Consider the following 21,655-nt stretch of genomic DNA (forward strand, 5'->3'; position numbering starts at 1 on the left):
CCTGTCTATGTGTCTCTCTCTCTACCTGTCTCTGTGTCTCTCTCTCTGCCTGTCTATGTGTCTCTCTCTCTACCTGTCTCTGTGTCTCTCTCTCTGCCTGTCTATGTGTCTCTCTCTCTGCCTGTCTATGTGTCTCTCTCTCTACCTGTCTCTGTGTCTCTATCTCTGCCTGTCTATGTGTCTCTCTCTCTGCCTGTCTGTGTATCTGTGTGTCTCTCTCTCTGCCTGTCTCTGTGTCTCTCTCTCTCTGCCTGTCTATGTGTCTCTCTCTCTGCCTGTCTGTGTATCTGTGTCTCTCTCTCTGCCTGTCTATGTGTCTCTCTCTCTGCCTGTCTGTGTATCTGTGTGTCTCTCTCTCTGCCTGTCTATGTGTCTCTCTCTCTCTGCCTGTCTATGTGTCTCTCTCTCTGCCTGTCTATGTGTCTCTCTCTCTGCCTGTCTATGTGTCTCTCTCTCTGCCTGTCTATGTGTCTCTCTCTCTGCCTGTCTATGTGTCTCTCTCTGCCTGTCTATGTGTCTCTCTCTCTGCCTGTCTATGTGTCTGTGTCTCTCTCTCTCTGCCTGTCTATGTGTCTCTCTCTGCCTGTCTATGTGTCTCTCTCTCTGCCTGTCTATGTGTCTCTCTCTGCCTGTCTATGTCTCTCTCTCTGCCTGTCTATGTCTCTCTCTGCCTGTCTATGTGTCTCTCTCTGCCTGTCTCTGTGTCTCTCTCTGTTTCTGTCCGTCTCTCTCTGTATCTTTGTAGTACAGGGCTGCAGTGGCATTGTGATGTGTGAATGCCACTGTGTATAGGTCACATCCTGTCACACCCTACAAAGGGAAGAGGGTGGAGGAACAGACTGCCCCTCCCTTCAACCATCTCCCTCCATCTCTTCAACACTCCCTCTCTCCCTTCCCCACTCTCTCTCCCTCCCTCTCTCTCTCCCTTCCCTTCTCTCCCTCTCTCCCTTCCCCTCTCTCCCTTCCCCACTCTCTCTCCCTCCCTCTCTCTCTCCCTTCCCTTCTCTCCCTCTCTCCCTTCCCCTCTCTCTCTCTCTCTCTCTCTCTCTCTCCCTTCTCCTCTCTCTCTCCTCTCTCCCTTCCCCACTCTCTCTCCCTCCCTCTCTCTCTCCCTTCCCTTCTCTCCCTCTCTCCCTTCCCCTCTAGCCCTCTCTCCCTTCCCCTCTAGCCCTCTCTCCCTTCCCCTCTCTCCCTCTCTCCCTTCCCCTCTCTCCCACTCTCCCTTCCCCTCTCTCCCTTCCCATACTCCCTCTCTCCCTCTCTCCCTTCCCCTCTCTCTCTCTCCCTTCCCTCTCTCTCTCCCTTCCCCAACTCTCCCTTCCCCTCTCTCTCTCCCTTCCCCTCTCTCTCTCCCTTCCCCTCTCTCTCTCCCTTCCCCTCTCTCTCTCCTTCCCCTCTCTCTCTCCCTCTCTCCCTTCCCCACTCTCTCTCCTCCCTCTCTCTCCCTTCCCTTCTCTCCCTCTCTCCCTTCCCTTCTCTCCCTCTCTCCCTTCCCCTCTAGCCCTCTCTCCCTTCCCCTCTAGCCCTCTCTCCCTTCCCCTCTAGCCCTCTCTCCCTTCCCCTCTCTCCCTCTCTCCCTTCCCCTCTCTCCCTCTCTCCCTTCCCCTCTCTCCCTTCCCCTCTCCCTCTCTCCCTTCCCCTCTCTCCAACTCTCTCCCTTCCCCTCTCTCTCTCCCTTCCCCTCTCCCCCTTCCCCTCTCTCTCTCCCTTCCCCTCTCTCCCTTCCCCTCTCTCTCTCTCTCTCTCCCTTTATTTCCTGTCCCAGTGGTCTTTCCTCTCTCAGCAGGTTTGAATGGGTTTGGTTGACCTTCATACTAATAATGTATGTGCCTATTGGCACCCTATTCCCTATGTAGTGCACTACTTTTGACCAGGACCCCATAGGGAATAGGGTACCAATTGGGACAAAGCTCAATAGCAAGAGGAACAAAGAGAACAGAGATTTTTTTTTAAAGTGTGTATTTATAGAAATCAACTTTGTTGTGTGCATGTGCCTTCAAAAAGTCTCATCACTTGACTTGTTCCAGATTTTGTTGCGTTACAAATTGGGATTAAAATGGATTTAATTGTACTTTATTTTATTTTCAATGGTCTACACAAAATACTGTAATGTCTAAGTAGACAAAAAATTCTAAAATAAAATTAAAATATATATGTGTAATATATGTATGTACATATGTGGCAGGTAGCCTAGTGGTTAGAGTGGAGGGGCGGCAGGTAGCCTAGTGGTTAGAGTGAGAGGAGGCAGGTAGTCTAGTGGTTAGAGTGAGAGGAGGCAGGTAGCCTAGTGGTTAGAGTGAGAGGAGGCAGGTAGCCTAGTGGTTAGAGTGTAGAGGGGGTAGGTAGCCTAGTGGTTAGAGTGAGAGGAGGCAGGTAGCCTAGTGGTTAGAGTGGAGGGGAGGCAGGTATCCTAGTGGTTAGAGTGGAGGGGAGACAGGTAGTCTAGTGGTTAGAGTGGAGGGGCAGCAGGTAGTCTAGTGGTTAGAGTGGAGGGGAGGCAGGTAGCCTAGTGGTTAGAGTGGAGGGGCGGCAGGTAGCCTAATGGTTAGAGTGGAGGGGCGGCAGGTAGCCTAGTGGTTAGAGTGGAGGGGAGGCAGGTAGCCTCGTGGTTATAGTGGAAAAATCCATAAAAAATCCTACAATGTGATTTTCTGGATTTTTTTTCTCATTTTGTCTGTCATAGTTGAAGTGTACCTATGATGGAAATTACAGGCCTCTCTCATATTTTTAATTGGGAGAACTTGCACAATTGGTGGCTGACTAAATACTTTTTTGCCCCACTGTGTGTGTGTGTATATATATCACACACACACAAAATACATATACAAAGTAACCCAGAATGACATCTGCATTGCTTGCTGTTTTAGGCTGGTTTTCTGTACAGCACTTGTGACATCAGCTGATGTAAAAAGGGCTTTATCAATACATTTCATTGATATGACACTCCAATAAGAAGAGGAGCAACGGCATGGAACCCCATGGCAAAGTTTTGTTCCAAGCCATCACTAAAACCCTCAAGCCCCTCCCACTCACCGTATCCCAGCGTGGCCAATAGGAAGACGAGCAGCGGTGTCGGCGTGGAACCCTGTGGCATTCCGATGCATGAGCCCCGGAACCCCCACACTGTCACACCGCATGACACTCCTCCTCCAACATCCCAAAGGCTCTGAGGAAACACACACAGACCAATCAGGACACCCCAATACAAACAAATATGGTGCGGTTAGTGATAGACAACATACTCAGAATGTTACCTGGTGATATGGTGCTGCTAGACAACATACTCAGAATGTTACCTGGTGATATGGTGCTGCTAGACAACATACTCAGAATGTTACCTGGTGATATGGTGCTGCTAGTGATAGACAACATACTCAGAATGTTACCTGGTGATATGGTGCTGCTAGACAACATACTCAGAATGTTACCTGGTGATATGGTGCTGCTAGACAACATACTCAGAATGTTACCTGGTGATATGGTGCTGCTAGACAACATACTCAGAATGTTACCTGGTGATATGGTGCTGCTAGGCAACATACTCAGAATGTTACCTGGTGATATGGTGCTGCTAGACAACAGACTCAGAATGTTACCTGGTGATATGGTGCTGCTAGACAACATACTCAGAATGTTACCTGGTGATATGGTGCTGCTAGACAACATACTCAGATTGTTACCTGGTGATATGGTGCTACTAGTGATAGACAACATACTCAGAATGTTACCTGGTGATATGGTGCTGTTAGTGATAGACAACATACTCAGAATGATACCTGGTGATATGGTGCTGCTAGACAACATACTCAGAATGTTACCTGGTGATATGGTGCTACTAGTGATAGACAACATACTCAGAATGTTACCTGGTGATATGGTGCTGATAGACAACATACTCAGAATGTAACCTGGTGATATGGTGCTGTTAGACAACATACTCAGATTGTTACCTGGTGATATGGTGCTGCTAGACAACATACTCAGATTGTTACCTGGTGATATGGTGCTGCTAGACAACATACTCAGAATGTTACCTGGTGATATGGTGCTGATAGACAACATACTCAGAATGTTACCTGGTGATATGGTGCTGCTAAACAACATACTCAGAATGTTACCTGGTGATATGGTGCTGCTAGTGATAGACAACATACTCAGAATGTTACCTGGTGATATGGTGCTGCTAGACAACATACTCAGAATGTTACCTGGTGATATGGTGCTGCTAGACAACATACTCAGAATGTTACCTGGTGATATGGTGCTGCTAGACAACATACTCAGAATGTTACCTGGTGATATGGTGCTGATAGACAACATACTCAGAATGTTACCTGGTGATATGGTGCTGCTAGACAACATACTCAGAATGTTACCTGGTGATATGGTGCTGCTCGACAACATACTCAGAATGTTACCTGGTGATATGGTGCTGCTAGACAACATACTCAGATTGTTACCTGGTGATATGGTGCTGCTAGACAACATACTCAGAATGTTACCTGGTGATATGGTGCTGCTAGACAACATACTCAGAATGTTACCGGGTGATATGGTGCTGCTAGTGATAGACAACATACTCAGAATGTTACCTGGTGATATGGTGCTGCTAGTGATAGACAACATACTCAGAATGTTACCTGGTGATATGGTGCTGCTAGACAACATACTCAGAATGTTACCTGGTGATATGGTGCTACTAGACAACATACTCAGAATGTTACCTGGTGATATGGTGCTGCTAGACAACATACTCAGAATGTTACCTGGTGATATGGTGCTGCTAGACAACATACTCAGAATGTTACCTGGTGATATGGTGCTGCTAGACAACATACTCAGAATGTTACCTGGTGATATGGTGCTGCTAGACAACATACTCAGAATGTTACCTGGTGATATGGTGCTGCTAGACAACATACTCAGAATGTTACCTGGTGATATGGTGCTGCTAGACAACATACTCAGAATGTTACCTGGTGATATGGTGCTGCTAGACAACATACTCAGAATGTTACCGGGTGATATGGTGCTGCTAGTGATAGACAACATACTCAGAATGTTACCTGGTGATATGGTGCTGCTAGACAACATACTCAGAATGTTTCCTGGTGATATGGTGCTGCTAGACAACATACTCAGAATGTTACCGGGTGATATGGTGCTGCTAGTGATAGACAACATACTCAGAATGTTACCTGGTGATATGGTGCTGCTAGTGATAGACAACATACTCAGAATGTTACCTGGTGATATGGTGCTGCTAGACAACATACTCAGAATGTTACCTGGTGATATGGTGCTGCTAGACAACATACTCAGAATGTTACCTGGTGATGTGGTGCTGCTAGACAACATACTCAGAATGTTACCTGGTGATATGGTGCTGCCTGACAACATACTCAGAATGTTACCTGGTGATATGGTGCTGCTAGACAACATACTCAGAATGTTACCTGGTGATATGGTGCTGCTAGACAACATACTCAGAATGTTACCTGGTGATATGGTGCTGCTAGACAACATACTCAGAATGTTACCTGGTGATATGGTGCTGCTAGACAACATACTCAGAATGTTACCTGGTGATATGGTGCTGCTAGACAACATACTCAGAATGTTACCTGGTGATATGGTGCTGCTAGACAACATACTCAGAATGTTACCTGGTGATATGGTGCTGCTAGACAACATACTCAGAATGTTACCGGGTGATATGGTGCTGCTAGTGATAGACAACATACTCAGAATGTTACCTGGTGATATGGTGCTGCTAGACAACATACTCAGAATGTTACCGGGTGATATGGTGCTGCTAGTGATAGACAACATACTCAGAATGTTACCTGGTGATATGGTGCTGATAGACAACATACTCAGAATGTTACCTGGTGATATGGTGTTGCTAGTGATAGACAACATACTCAGAATGTTACCTGGTGATATGGTGCTGCTAGTGATAGACAACATCCTCAGAATATTACCTGGTGATATGGTGCTGCTAGTGATAGACAACATACTCAGAATGTTACCTGGTGATATGGTGCTGCTAGACAACATACTCAGAATGTAACCTGGTGATATGGTGCTGTTAGACTACATACTCAGAATGTTACCTGGTGATATGGTGCTGCTAGACAACATACTCAGAATGTTACCTGGTGATATGGTGCTGCTAGACAACATACTCAGAATGTTACCTGGTGATATGGTGTTGCTAGACAACATACTCAAAATGATACCTGGTGATATGGTGCTGTTAGACAACATACTCAGAATGTTACCTGGTGATATGGTGTTGCTAGTGATAGACAACATACTCAGTGTTACCTGGTGATATGGTGCTGCTAGTGATAGACAACATACTCAGAATGTTACCTGGTAATATGGTGCTGATGGACAACATACTCAGATTGTTACCTGGTGATATGGTGCTGCTAGTGATAGACAACATACTCAGAATGTTACCTGGTGATATGGTGCTGATAGACAACATACTCAGATTGTTACCTGGTGATATGGTGCTGCTAGTGATAGACAACATACTCAGATTGTTACCTGGTGATATGGTGCTGTTTGATAGACAACATACTCAGAATGTTACCTGGTGATATGGTGCTGCTAGTGATAGACAACATACTCAGAATGTTACCTGGTGATATGGTGCTGCTAGTGATATACAACATACTCAGAATGTTACCTGGTGATATGGTGCTGCTAGACAACATACTCAGAATGTTACCTGGTGATATGGTGCTGCTAGTGATATACAACATACTCAGAATGTTACCTGGTGATATGGTGCTGCTAGTGATATACAACATACTCAGAATGTTACCTGGTGATATGGTGCTGCTAGTGATAGACAACATACTCAGAATGTTACCAGGTGATATGGTGCTGCTAGTGATAGACAACATACTCAGAATGTTACCTGGTGATATGGTGCTGCTAGTGATAGACAGCATACTCAGAATGTTACCTGGTGATATGGTGCTGCTAGACAACATACTCAGAATGTTACCTAGTGATATGGTGCTGCTAGTGATAGACAACATACCCAGAATGTTAGCTGGTGATATGGTGCTGATAGACAACATACTCAGAATGTTACCTAGTGATATGGTGCTGCTAGTGATAGACAACATACCCAGAATGTTAGCTGGTGATATGGTGCTGATAGACAACATACTCAGAATGTTACCTAGTGATATGGTGCTGTTAGACAACACTCAGAATGTTAGCTGGTGATATGGTGCTGCTATTGATAGACAACATACTCAGAATGTTACCTGGTGATATGGTGCTGCTAGTGATAGACAACATACTCAGAATGTTACCTGGTGATATGGTGCTGCTAGTGATAGACAACATACTCAGAATGTTACCTGGTGATATGGTGCTGTTAGACAACATACTCAGTCTGAAAAATGAAAGCTCATGTTAAAGCTCTTTACCGTGTAAAGCTCCTAGTGCAAATGCCTCAACGTTATCTCAGTGGGCTAAGTACTGCATACAGTAAGTAATGGACATAGGTTACTATGTAACGTAAAGTGTTTAGGGTACATTATTACTGTGTTTAGGGTACAGCATTACCGTGTAATGCGTTTAGGGTACAGCATTACTGTGTAATTTGTTTAGGGTACAGCATTACTGTGTAATTTGTTTAGGGTACAATATTACTGTGTTTAGGGTACAGCATTACCGTGTAATTTGTTTAGGGTACAGCATTACTGTGTAATTTGTTTAGGGTACAGCATTACTGTGTTTAGGGTACAGCATTACTGTGTAATGTGTTTAGGGTACAGCATTACCGTGTAATGCGTTTAGGGTACAGCATTACCGTGTAATGTGTTTAGGGTACAGCATTACCGTGTAATGTGTTTAGGGTACAGCATTACCGTGTAATGTGTTTAGGGTAACAGCATTACCGTGTAATGTGTTTAGGGTTCAGCATTACCGTGTAATGTGAAGTGTGTTGAAAGACATGATAGTAGCATTACACTCACTGAGCGTATCAAAACTACAAGGACAAGATGTAGAGGTCAACTAGTGAAGAAGGTTGTCTGATTTACACTGTTCTGATCCCCCTTTCATCCTTTAAATCGCTAGGATGAAAAACACACTCACCGCGTGACCCTCGGCTCAGTCACACTCACAGCGTGACCCTCGGCTCAGTCACACTCACAGCGTGACCCTCGGCTCAGTCACACTCACAGCGTGACCCTCGGCTCAGTCACACTCACAGCGTGACCCTCGGCTCAGTCACACGCACAGCGTGACCCTCGGCTCAGTCACACGCACAGCGTGACCCTCGGCTCAGTCACACTCACAGCGTGACCCTCGGCTCAGTCACACGCACAGCGTGACCCTCGGCTCAGTCACACGCACTACGTGACCCCCGGCTCAGTCACACTCACAGCGTGACCCTCGGCTCAGTCACACGCACTACGTGACCCCCGGCTCAGTCACACTCACAGCGTGACCCTCGGCTCAGTCACACGCACAGCGTGACCCTCGGCTCAGTCACACGCACAGCGTGACCCTCGGCTCAGTCACACGCACAGCGTGACCCTCGGCTCAGTCACACTCTCTCTGTCTGTCTGTCTGTCTGTCTGTCTGTCTGTCTGTGACTACCTCTGTCTGTCTGTCTGTCTGTCTGTCTGTCTGTCTGTCTGTCTGTGACTACCTCTGTCTGTCTGTCTGTCTGTCTGTCTGTCTGTCTGTCTGTGACTACCTCTGTCTGTCTGTCTGTCTGTCTGTCTGTGACTACCTCTGTCTGTCTGTCTGTCTGTCTGTCTGTGACTACCTCTGTCTGTCTGTCTGTCTGTCTGTCTGTCTGTGACTACCTCTGTCTGTCTGTCTGTCTGTCTGTCTGTGACTACCTCTGTCTGTCTGTCTGTCTGTCTGTCTGTGACTACCTCTGTCTGTCTGTCTGTCTGTCTGTCTGTCTGTCTGTCTGTGACTACCTCTGTCTGTCTGTCTGTCTGTCTGTCTGTGACTACCTCTGTCTGTCTGTCTGTCTGTCTGTCTGTCTGTGACTACCTCTGTCTGTCTGTCTGTCTGTCTGTCTGTCTGTCTGTCTGTCAAATTCCATCCATATTGTCAGACCCCGGTGGCGCGTTGGTAATATCAGTGGGTTTTGTGATGAATGAGACATCTCAGTGAATGATGGAGCTGAGTTTGCCTTTTTGCCCTAAATTTCATTAAAGGTGCTCCATAAAGCCTTTTTACTATAATTCATTATGTCATTTATCTGTGTTTCATAGTGTACTTTCTTCTTCTTTATTGAGTTTAGTCACATGATATCTCTAGTTGCGGTACGTTTGCGCATCCGCTAGCAAACAATTGGTGCATTGGAACTCCGGAGTGTCAATATTGTCTCGTCATAAAACACATCTTCTACAGCGCTGCAAACGTTCATTAGTCATTCCAGGCCAAGCGGGCTCCAACCGAACTAGCTGAGAAATTAGTGGTAGGTGTTGACATCCGAGTTCTTGAGTTCTGACATTTTTCAGGGTGGAGTCGGGCGTCTGTTTCATCAGCCCATCCGGTATGAACAGTTGGAACAGCCGAGTCGGAGTTGAAGTCATATTCAAAGTCGAAAAGGAGGTTAGTAACTGTCGGTCTGATGTCCAGAAGTGCTTGGCGGTCATAGGTGATACTAGTATGAACTTTGATAAGTCCATATTATAAATATATGGACAGAAAAGTGGACAGCAGTAGTTATATAGGATGAACCATGACCAGAATACAGTAGATACAGTTGAACTCAGAAGTTTACATACACCTTAGCCAAATATATTTAAAACTGAGTAAAGATTCCCTGTCATAGGTCAGTTAGGATCACCACTTTATTTTAAAGAATATGAAATGTCAGAATAATAGTAGAGAGAATGATTTATTTCAGCTTTTATTTCTTTCATCACATTCCCAGTGGGTCAGAAGATTACATGCACTCAATTGGTATTTGGTAGTATTGCCTTTAAATTGTTTAACTTGGGTCAAACGTTTCGGGTAGCCTTCCACAAGCTTCCCACAATAAGTTGGGTGAATTTTGGCCCATTCCTCCTGACAGAGCTGGTGGAACTGAGTCAGGTTTGTAGGCCTCCTTGCTCGCACACACTTTTTCAGTTCTGCCCACAAATTTTCTATAGGATTGAGGTCAGGGCTTTGTGATGGCCACTCCAATACCTTGACTTTGTTGTCCTTAAGCCATTTTGCCACAACTTTGGAAGTATGCTTGGGGTCATTGTCCATTTGGAAGACCCATTTATGACCAAGCTTTAACTACCTGACTGATGTCTTGAGGTGATGCTTCAATATATCCACATAATTTTCACTTCCTCATGATGCCATCTATTTGTGAAGTGCACCACCACTGAGATACTTTTGTACCTGTTTCCTTCAGCATCTTCACAAGGTCCTTTGCTGTTGTTCTGGGATTGATTTGCACTTTTCACACCAAAGTACATTCATCTCTAGGAGACAGAACATGTCTCCTTCCTGAGTGGTATGACGGCTGCGTGGTCCCATGGTGTTTATACTTGCATACTATTGTTTGTACAGATGAATTTGGTACCTTCAGGCATTTGGAAATTGCTCCCAAGGATGAACCAGACTTGTGGAGGTCTACAATTTATTTTCTGAGATCTTGGCTGATTTCTTTTGATTTTCCCATGATGTCAAACAAAGAGGCACTGAGTTTGAAGGTAGGCCTTGAAATACAACCACAGGTACACCTCCAATTGACTCAAATTATGTCAGTTAGCCTATCAGAAGCTTCTAAAGCCATGACATCATTTTCTGGAATTTTCCAAGCTGTTTAAAGGCACAGTCAACTTAGTGTATGTAAACTTCTGACCCACTGGAAATGTGATTGAGTGAGTTATCAGTGAAATAATCTCTCTGTAAACAATTGTTGGAAAAATTACTTGTGTCATGCACAAAGTAGATGTCCTAACCGACTTGCCAAAACTATAGTTTGTTAACAAGAACTTTGTGGAGTGGTTGAAAAACAAGATAATGACTCCAACCTAAGCGTATGTTAACTTCCGACTTCAACTGTATGTATGAATGTTAACATTATTAAAGTGACCAGTGTAAAATGATGTTCAATAGGGAAAAGTATTCTCTAAGTTTCAGGGTAGAGAAGCGGGTGGTAGCCGGCTAGTGACAGTGACTAAGGTTCAGGGTAGAGAAGCGGGTGGTAGCCGGCTAGTAACAGTGACTAAGGTTCAGGGTAGAGAAGCGGGTGGTAGCCGGCTAGTGACAGTGACTAAGGTTCAGGGCAGGGTACTGAGTGGAGGCTGGCTAGTGGTGACTATTTAACAGTCCGATGGCCTGAAGATAGAAGCTGTTTTTCGGTCTCTGTCCCAGCTTTGAGGCACCTGTACCGTGCCTTCTGGATGATAGCGGTGTGAACAGGCAGTGGCTATAGTCTCCTGTAGTCCACGATCAGCTAATTTGTTTTGTTGACATTGAGGGAGGTTCATTTCCTGGCACCACCTCCTCCAGTGCGCCCATCTCCTCCCTGTCGCCGGTCTCGTCGGTAACCAGGACTACCACTGTTGTGTCATCAGCAAACTTGATGATTGAGTTGTGAGGCCATGCAGTAATACGTGAACAGGGAGTACAGGAGGGTGCTGAGCACAGTGTCTGTCTGGCCATCTGCATCTCAGTCTCACAGGAACTCTGAGGGAATTGGATTGATTAAATTGGGAATTGATTAAAGACATTCTCTGGAACTTTGGCGACGACATAAGTATTTTTTAATCCTTCCATTTTGGGCTGAATGTGTCAATGTGTAGTTCATACATGAATAACTTATGAGCAGAATTACTGTTTTACCTCAATTAACCACAAACTCCCTGGTTTGAAAGTTACTTTTTTTTCAGGGAGTTGTACAGGACCACTTCCCCTACATATGATGTGTGCAATATCACCTCGTTTTGGCTCTAGAGTGCTACTTTCAGAACTAACCCCCCCCAAAAACAAATATATACAAATCTTATGGAGAATCTCTTCAACCTGAGCTTTTTAAAACACAAGCACCACTATCCTGTACCATGTGGTGTCGGCTAAGGTAGGTATAGAGCTATCACTTGAGTTAACTACTGAAGTGTTGGGTATCGGGAAGGTCCCACTCCCTGGTTTGAAAGTGACTGTATTCTGTGACGCCATTGTGAGTACGGCAAGCTTCCCATTGGCCAGCCCCGAGCAACAGGAGTTCTAATCCCTTGCCATTTGAGTGACAGCTAGCAAGATGCAGATTGACAAGTCAGACCCAGTGTTATAGTCCACGTATCTGCACACAGTGACGTAGAATGCTATTTTCAGGGGACCCGTTGAGGCTTTCGAGCGCTAATTCAGAACTACTGACTGAAAACATACTAAAAGTTTGAGAGTGGATCTTTAATGGTTCTGCTGGTTGTACCCAGTTCTGCTGCCTGGTCCTACGTACCCGGTACTGCTGCCTGGTCGTACCTACCTAGTACTGCTGCCTGGTCGTACGTACCCAGTACTGCTGCCTGGTCGTACGTACCCAGTACTGCTGCCTGGTCGTACGTACCCAGTTCTGCTGCCTGGTCGTACCCACCCGGTACTGCTGCCTGGTCGTACGTACCCGGTACTGCTGCCTGGTCGTACGTACCCAGTACTGCTGCCTGGTCGTACGTACCCAGTTCTGCTGCCTGGTCGTACGTACCCAGTTCTGCTGCCTGGTCGTACCCACCCGGTACTGCTGCCTGGTCGTACGTACCCAGTACTGCTGCCTGGTCGTACGTACCCGGTACTGCTGCCTGGTCGTACCCACCCGGTACTGCTGCCTGGTCGTACCCACCCAGTACTGCTGCCTGGTCGTAACCAGTACTGCTGCCTGGTCGTACGTACCCAGTACTGCTGCCTGGTCGTACGTACCCGGTACTGCTGCCTGGTCGTACGCACCCAGTACTGCTGCCTGGTCGTACCCACCCGGTACTGCTGCCTGGTCGTACGTACCCGGTACTGCTGCCTGGTCGTACGCTACCCGGTACTGCTGCCTGGTCGTACCCACCCAGTACTGCTGCCTGGTCGTACCCACCCAGTACTGCTGCCTGGTCGTACGTACCCAGTACTGCTGCCTGGTCGTACCCAGTACTGCTGCCTGGTCGTACCCACCCAGTAATGCTGCCTGGTCGTACGTACCCAGTACTGCTGCCTGGTCGTAGCCACCCAGTGCTGCTTCCTGGTCGTACGTACCCAGTGCTGCTGCCTGGTCGTACGTACCCAGTGCTGCTGCCTGGTCGTACCCACCCAGTGCTGCTGCCTGGTCGTACGTACCCAGTGCTGCTGCCTGGTCGTACGTACCCAGTGCTGCTGCCTGGTCGTACGTACCCAGTGCTGCTGCCTGGTCGTACGTACCCGGTGCTGCTGCCTGGTCGTACGTACCCGGTGCTGCTGCCTGGTCGTACGTACCCGGTACTGCTGCCTGGTCGTACGCACCCAGTACTGCTGCCTGGTCGTACGTACCCAGTGCTGCTGCCTGGTCGTACGTACCCATTTCTGCTGCCTGGTCGTTCTGCTGCCTGGTCGTACGTACCCAGTACTGCTGCCTGGTCGTACCCACCCAGTACTGCTGCCTGGTCGTACGTACCCAGTACTGCTGCCTGGTCGTACGTACCCAGTACTGCTGCCTGGTCGTACGTACCCAGTACTGCTGCCTGGTCGTACCCACCCGGTACTGCTGACTGGTCGTACCCACCCGGTTGTGCTGCCTGGTCGTACCCACCCGGTTCTACTGCCTGGTCGTACCCACCCGGTTCTGCTGCCTGGTCGTACGTACCCAGTTCTGCTGCCTGGTCGTACGTACCCAGTTCTGCTGCCTGGTCATACATACCCAGTTCTGTTGCCTGGTCGTACGTACCCAGTACTGCTGCCTGGTTGTAACCAGTACTGGTTGAAAAGAGTCATGATCATGTTCAGGCTGAATGTACAAACAGACAAATCAAATTCAGTAGTTTTAAAACCTGTCCAACAGGTGTTGAAGCCTGGGGAACTATTGCTCCGCCCCCCGCCCACCCCCTCGCAAATTCTAATCTCTTATCTCCTGCTCAAATACTTTTCTACAAGTCTATGAGGTGAATCAGAGATCAGAGTTGATAGACTACCTGAGAATAATTAACCTAAGTTATTACTATAGCAACAGAGATCACATGACATCAGAAACATTACATTTTTCTGTTAACTTTATTATATTTCATATAATATTCATCTATAAAGAGCCTGGGATTGTTACTGAGGAACATTCACATTGTCTGGCCGTATTGTCTAGTCGATGTGGAGAAAAGGCTGTTGTCTGGTCTGAAACAGGGAGAGCCCAGCCAACTTTATACAACAGAGGAGGCTGGTGGAGGGGAGCTACAGGAGGACAGGTTCATTGTCATGACTGGAATGGAATAAGTGCAACAGAGTCAACCGTGTGGTTTTCATTTGTTTGATGTGTTTAATACCATTCCATTCCAGCCATTACAATGAACCCGTCCTCTTAAACCTCCTCCCACCAGCCTCCTCTGCTACACACACACACACTGGCCAACTCTGCTCACAGGCCAACTCTGCTCACAGGCCAACTCTGCTGCTGTGTGTCCAACAAAACCCACTGACTCCAAGTTTCCCCCTGCCACACACACACACACACACACACACACACACACACACGACTGTCCATGTCAACTATAACAGACACTAGACAGGCCAAACCCACAGCCAGCTTTTAATTGTATTTATTTAAATAGGTGTTGTCCGACCAAACTCGGACAACGCTGGGCCAATTGTGCGCCGCCCTATGGGACTCCCAATCAAGGCCGGATGTGATACAGCCTGGATTCGAACCAGAGACTGTAGTGACAACTCTTTAGACCGCTGCGCCACTTGGCAGCCTTTAGGCTAATCACAAGCTACATGAGGCATGAACAACCTTGACCTTAAGAGGATAGTTCAGGACTTCCCCGACGAGGCCCTTTATCTAGGTCCCCGACGAGGCCCTTTATCTAGGTCCCCGACGAGGCCCTTTATCTAGGTCCCCGACGAGGCCCTTTATCTAGGTCCCCGACGAGGCCCTTTATCTAGGTCCCCGACGAGGCCCTTTATCTAGGTCCCCGACGAGGCCCTTTATCTAGGTCCCCGACGAGGCCCTTTATCTAGATCCCCGACGAGGCCCTTTATCTAGATCCCCGACGAGGTGCTTTATTTAGATCCCCGACAAGGCCCTTTATCTGCTTCCCCAAGTCAGATAAACTGGTGGATACCATTTTCTCAGCAAATGCCTTCGAACTAAATGCAAACGACCGTTAGCGCAATGACTGGAAGTTTATGGGAACAGCTAGCATCATGGACGTCACTAGGACCTGGCTTTCGGAGCTTTAGCCCAGAATCTTTTGCGCTGCTGCAATGGTATAAGGGGAAAAAAATGTCAACTGAATGAGCCACTTAGTCATCCAACCTTGTAAAACATCAGGGGTGTAGAGCTGCCTGAAGTCATCCAACCTTGTAAAACATTAGGGGTGTAGAGCTGCCTGAAGTCATCCAACCTTGTAAAACATCAGGGGTGTAGAGCTGCCTGAAGTCATTCAACCTTGTAAAACATCAGGGGTGTAGAGCTGCCTGTAGTCATCCAACCTTGTAAAACATCAGGGGTGTAGAGCTGCCTGAAGTCATCCAACCTTGTAAAACATCAGGGGTGTAGAGCTGCCTGAAGTCATCCAACCTTGTAAAACATCAGGGGTGTAGAGCTGCCTGAAGTCATCCAACCTTGTAAAACATCAGGGGTGTAGAGCTGCCTGAAGTCATCCAACCTTGTAAAACATCAGGGGTGAAGAGCTGCCTGAAGTCATCCAACCTTGTAAAACATCAGGGTTGAAGAGCTGCCTGTAGTCATCCAACCTTGTAAAACATCAGGGGTGTAGAGCTGCCTGTAGTCATCCAACCTTGTAAAACATCAGGGGTGTAGAGCTGCCTGTAGTCATCCAACCTTGTAGCCCTGCAGGAGGAACGCACAGCCCTGCAGGAAGAACACACAGCCCTACAGGAAGAACACACAGCCCTACAGGAAGGGCTGCAGGAAGAACACACAGCGCTACAGGAAGAACACACAGCCCTGCAGGAGGAACACACAGCCCTACAGGAAGAACACACAGCCCTACAGGAAGGGCTGCAGAAAGAACACACAGCGCTACAGGAAGAACACACAGCCCTACAGGAAGAACACACAGCCCTACAGGAAGAACACACAGCCCTACAGGAAGGGCTGCAGGAAGAACACACAGCCCTACAGGAAGGGCTGCAGGAAGAACACACAGCCCTACAGGAAGGGCTGCAGGAAGAACACACAGCCCTACAGGAAGAACACACAGCCCTACAGGAAGAACACACAGCCCTACAGGAAGAACACACAGCCCTACAGGAAGAACACACAGCGCTACAGGAAGAACACACAGCCCTACAGGAAGAACACACAGCCCTACAGGAAGAACACACAGCCCTACAGGAAGAACACACAGCGCTACAGGAAGGGCTGCAGGAAGAACACACAGCGCTACAGGAAGAACACACAGCCCTACAGGAAGGGCTGCAGAAAGAACACACAGCGCTACAGGAAGAACACACAGCCCTACAGGAAGGGCTGCAGGAAGAACACACAGCCCTACAGGAAGGGCTGCAGGAAGAACACACAGCCCTACAGGAAGAACACACAGGCCTACAGGAAGGGCTGCAGGAAGAACACACAGCCCTACAGGAAGGGCTGCAGGAAGAACACACAGCCCTACAGGAAGGGCTGCAGGAAGAACACACAGCCCTACAGGAAGGGCTGCAGGAAGAACACACAGCGCTACAGGAAGAACACACAGCCCTACAGGAAGAACACACAGCCCTACAGGAAGGGCTGCAGGAAGAACACACAGCCCTACAGGAAGGGCTGCAGGAAGAACACACAGCGCTACAGGAAGAACACACAGCCCTACAGGAAGGGCTGCAGGAAGAACACACAGCGCTACAGGAAGAACACACAGCCCTACAGGAAGAACACACAGCGCTACAGGAAGGGCTGCAGGAAGAACACACAGCGCTACAGGAAGAACACACAGCCCTACAGGAAGAACACACAGCGCTACAGGAAGAACACACAGCCCTACAGGAAGAACACACAGCCCTACAGGAAGAACACACAGCCCTACAGGAAGAACACACAGCGCTACAGGAAGGGCTGCAGGAAGAACACACAGCGCTACAGGAAGAACACACAGCCCTACAGGAAGGGCTGCAGAAAGAACACACAGCGCTACAGGAAGAACACACAGCCCTACAGGAAGGGCTGCAGGAAGAACACACAGCCCTACAGGAAGGGCTGCAGGAAGAACACACAGCCCTACAGGAAGAACACACAGGCCTACAGGAAGGGCTGCAGGAAGAACACACAGCCCTACAGGAAGGGCTGCAGGAAGAACACACAGCCCTACAGGAAGGGCTGCAGGAAGAACACACAGCCCTACAGGAAGGGCTGCAGGAAGAACACACAGCGCTACAGGAAGAACACACAGCCCTACAGGAAGAACACACAGCCCTACAGGAAGGGCTGCAGGAAGAACACACAGCCCTACAGGAAGGGCTGCAGGAAGAACACACAGCGCTACAGGAAGAACACACAGCCCTGCAGGAGGAACACACAGCCCTACAGGAAGAACACACAGCCCTACAGGAAGGGCTGCAGAAAGAACACACAGCGCTACAGGAAGAACACACAGCCCTACAGGAAGAACACACAGCCCTACAGGAAGAACACACAGCCCTACAGGAAGGGCTGCAGGAAGAACACACAGCCCTACAGGAAGGGCTGCAGGAAGAACACACAGCCCTACAGGAAGGGCTGCAGGAAGAACACACAGCCCTACAGGAAGAACACACAGCCCTACAGGAAGAACACACAGCCCTACAGGAAGAACACACAGCCCTACAGGAAGAACACACAGCCCTACAGGAAGAACACACAGCCCTACAGGAAGGGCTGCAGGAAGAACACACAGCCCTACAGGAAGGGCTGCAGGAAGAACACACAGCCCTACAGGAAGGGCTGCAGGAAGAACACACAGCCCTACAGGAAGAACACACAGCCCTACAGGAAGAACACACAGCCCTACAGGAGGAACACACAGCCCTACAGGAAGAACACACAGCCCTACAGGAGGAACACACAGCCCTACAGGAAGAACACACAGCCCTACAGGAAGAACACACAGCCCTACAGGAAGAACACACAGCCCTACAGGAAGGGCTGCAGGAAGAACACACAGCGCTACAGGAAGAACACACAGCCCTACAGGAAGGGCTGCAGAAAGAACACACAGCGCTACAGGAAGAACACACAGCCCTACAGGAAGGGCTGCAGGAAGAACACACAGCCCTACAGGAAGGGCTGCAGGAAGAACACACAGCCCTACAGGAAGAACACACAGGCCTACAGGAAGGGCTGCAGGAAGAACACACAGCCCTACAGGAAGGGCTGCAGGAAGAACACACAGCCCTACAGGAAGGGCTGCAGGAAGAACACACAGCCCTACAGGAAGGGCTGCAGGAAGAACACACAGCGCTACAGGAAGAACACACAGCCCTACAGGAAGAACACACAGCCCTACAGGAAGGGCTGCAGGAAGAACACACAGCCCTACAGGAAGGGCTGCAGGAAGAACACACAGCGCTACAGGAAGAACACACAGCCCTACAGGAAGGGCTGCAGGAAGAACACACAGCGCTACAGGAAGAACACACAGCCCTACAGGAAGAACACACAGCGCTACAGGAAGGGCTGCAGGAAGAACACACAGCGCTACAGGAAGAACACACAGCCCTACAGGAAGAACACACAGCGCTACAGGAAGAACACACAGCCCTACAGGAAGAACACACAGCCCTACAGGAAGAACACACAGCCCTACAGGAAGAACACACAGCGCTACAGGAAGGGCTGCAGGAAGAACACACAGCGCTACAGGAAGAACACACAGCCCTACAGGAAGGGCTGCAGAAAGAACACACAGCGCTACAGGAAGAACACACAGCCCTACAGGAAGGGCTGCAGGAAGAACACACAGCCCTACAGGAAGGGCTGCAGGAAGAACACACAGCCCTACAGGAAGAACACACAGGCCTACAGGAAGGGCTGCAGGAAGAACACACAGCCCTACAGGAAGGGCTGCAGGAAGAACACACAGCCCTACAGGAAGGGCTGCAGGAAGAACACACAGCCCTACAGGAAGGGCTGCAGGAAGAACACACAGCGCTACAGGAAGAACACACAGCCCTACAGGAAGAACACACAGCCCTACAGGAAGGGCTGCAGGAAGAACACACAGCCCTACAGGAAGGGCTGCAGGAAGAACACACAGCGCTACAGGAAGAACACACAGCCCTACAGGAAGGGCTGCAGGAAGAACACACAGCGCTACAGGAAGAACACACAGAGCTTCAGGAAGGGCTGCAGATTAAGTTTAATACATGTGTCAAAATAGATAATGACTCCGGTCTCTATAAAAACAAATGTAATCATTGAAAATACTACACCAGCATAATTTAGCCACAATAGAGGATCAATAGTTTTTTTTTTAATCGCTGTAGATTGTGTTGTCACATTATGAGCGTTTAGGCCAAGTCTACAGTCGGGATTCCCGCAATTCTGCAGCAAATATAAAACAGATGATTGATGAGTTGATGATGATTGATAAGTTGTCGCTGTCAGTGAACAGCAGCTGGAAGGTATTTCGCAATATTTTAAAAATACAATTGCGGGAAGAATATGTTTGAATAGATGAGTGCCACTGGAAAGTTGGACTATAATGACCTCCTCATATTGTTGGCCTGAGATCTGTGTGTCCACTCGTTTCATTGGCCTACGCTATTGGTCGCCTTCAAGACATTGGTCGTTGGTTTTATTGATCTCAGTATTTAAATGTCAGAGTAGCTTGTCATTTTGATAATGTGTGTGGTACAAAAAAAATATTGTAACGTCTCCAGTAACTGGTGACAGACCACAGCCCTGGCTTGCATGCTAGTGGTTCCTATAAACTTCCAGTCATTGCGGTAACACTAGTTAGCATTGACTCGCAAAACTGTCTTCCTTCATACTGGAAGCAGACAGCCGAAATAAAGAAAAGGGTATGCAGGAGTTCATCTGACTCTGGCGGAAGTAGATAAAGGACCTCTCCACTGCTCATTTCAACTTCTGTAGAATTTATTTTGAATTTGCGTGGAAACAACGTTGACTCAACCAGCGTGTGTCCAGCGGGTCATTGCCAATATCCTGAACTATCCCTTTAAGCTCATAAGGACATTAGCCTACATAACATATGCCTAATGTTTTCTCAATGTTTGCTCAAATGAATAGAACATTTTAGAAATGTTAGTCTTTCTGTCCCTCCGGCTATAATGACCAGTCAGGCTTATTCCGAAGGGGTCGGCGTACACGTTGTAGGCTACCTGTCATTCTCAATAGACTACAACCACATTTGCGTACTTACATTTCCTGTAGACTCAGAAAGGCATTGATTATTCCCAACGAAACCTCCATCAAACGTCTCGACTCATCCATGGAAACGTCATTCCGTCCATTTCTGATCGTCAACCTCCACAGATGATTAATTAACGTGACACGCGGAACAGCAGCTCGATTACAGATCAACTTCAGAGAGAGAAGAAGAAGCAGAGAGAGACGGAGAGGAACGGCAATCCCTTTGCGCGCGTCCGTGCCGTGAGCGGACAGAGCAGAGCCAGGGTGACCGCGCATTCCCGTGCCGCTCGTCCTCTGTTACGGTCAATTATACGCGGCTCATTGCAGTGATAAGAATCTATGAGGTTGTACGTGGCCATACGTGCGATCAATCAGTTGTGTTTAAATTAATGTATAGATCTCCAACAGTGCTCAAAGTTTGAGCCAAGAACAGAAGTAAAGGTTTAAAAGATGAATAAAAACAGACTACATGACTTAAATAACAAAGGATGTTTTGTTTTCATATTTAATGAGGGTAATATAAGCAATACATATGTAGTAGGCTGTAGCTTATTGGGTTCAAAGGAAAATACTCAGCACACAGAATAATAACCCCCCCCCCCCTTTAGGACGTGTTGTACACTGCAGAGTGATGCCGAAACCTAGGACTACCTGAGGCCTACCTGAACACTCCAGAGAAACGTTTAGGTGTTGAATCACTGACGAGCATCAGGCTATGACCTGTACCAGCGATATCAACAGGGTTATACCACACTGACGAACAGAGATGTTTAGCCCTAAACATTAACGATAAGTCCCAGTGTCATCTAAAAACCGATGAGGCAGTCAGAGAGTTCAACACCACAGGCAGGCAACCTAGGAGGTAGACAGGAGAGGTGTAGGGCGATGGGTTGGGCATTGCCTGAGTCATGTTGAACTGTTCAATTGCAGTAAGCAAGCTTTGGAACAGCTAAACAAATCATTCTGGAGCCTGCCGTGACTGTATAGGCCTAAATGTAACGATTGATGGGGGAAACAGCTGAAATGGGTCTTGAACCATCGAGTTGAGGTCACAGGGCAACTACACTGCCTCCTGTACCTTAATGACATGATTGAATAGTGGCCGTTTCACCCAGCACT

The 21,655-nt window shown here is 48.0% G+C and overlaps 1 protein-coding gene across 1 annotated transcript in view; it reads right to left on the reverse strand.

Annotated features, from left to right (window-relative positions):
• The window catches only part of LOC135543991 (thrombospondin type-1 domain-containing protein 1), a 51,192-nt gene extending 30,446 nt beyond the window's left edge, over positions 1-20,746 (reverse strand). The window contains 2 exon segments of the mRNA XM_064971305.1: positions 3,034-3,166; positions 20,547-20,746. Coding sequence (XP_064827377.1) covers positions 3,034-3,094 — 61 coding nt within the window. The 5' untranslated portion in view covers positions 3,095-3,166; positions 20,547-20,746.
• Between the last annotated feature and the right edge of the window lie 909 nt (positions 20,747-21,655).

Source organism: Oncorhynchus masou, chromosome 8 (genome assembly GCF_036934945.1).
Source record: "Oncorhynchus masou masou isolate Uvic2021 chromosome 8, UVic_Omas_1.1, whole genome shotgun sequence".
In the NCBI taxonomy this organism is placed as follows: domain Eukaryota; kingdom Metazoa; phylum Chordata; class Actinopteri; order Salmoniformes; family Salmonidae; genus Oncorhynchus; species Oncorhynchus masou.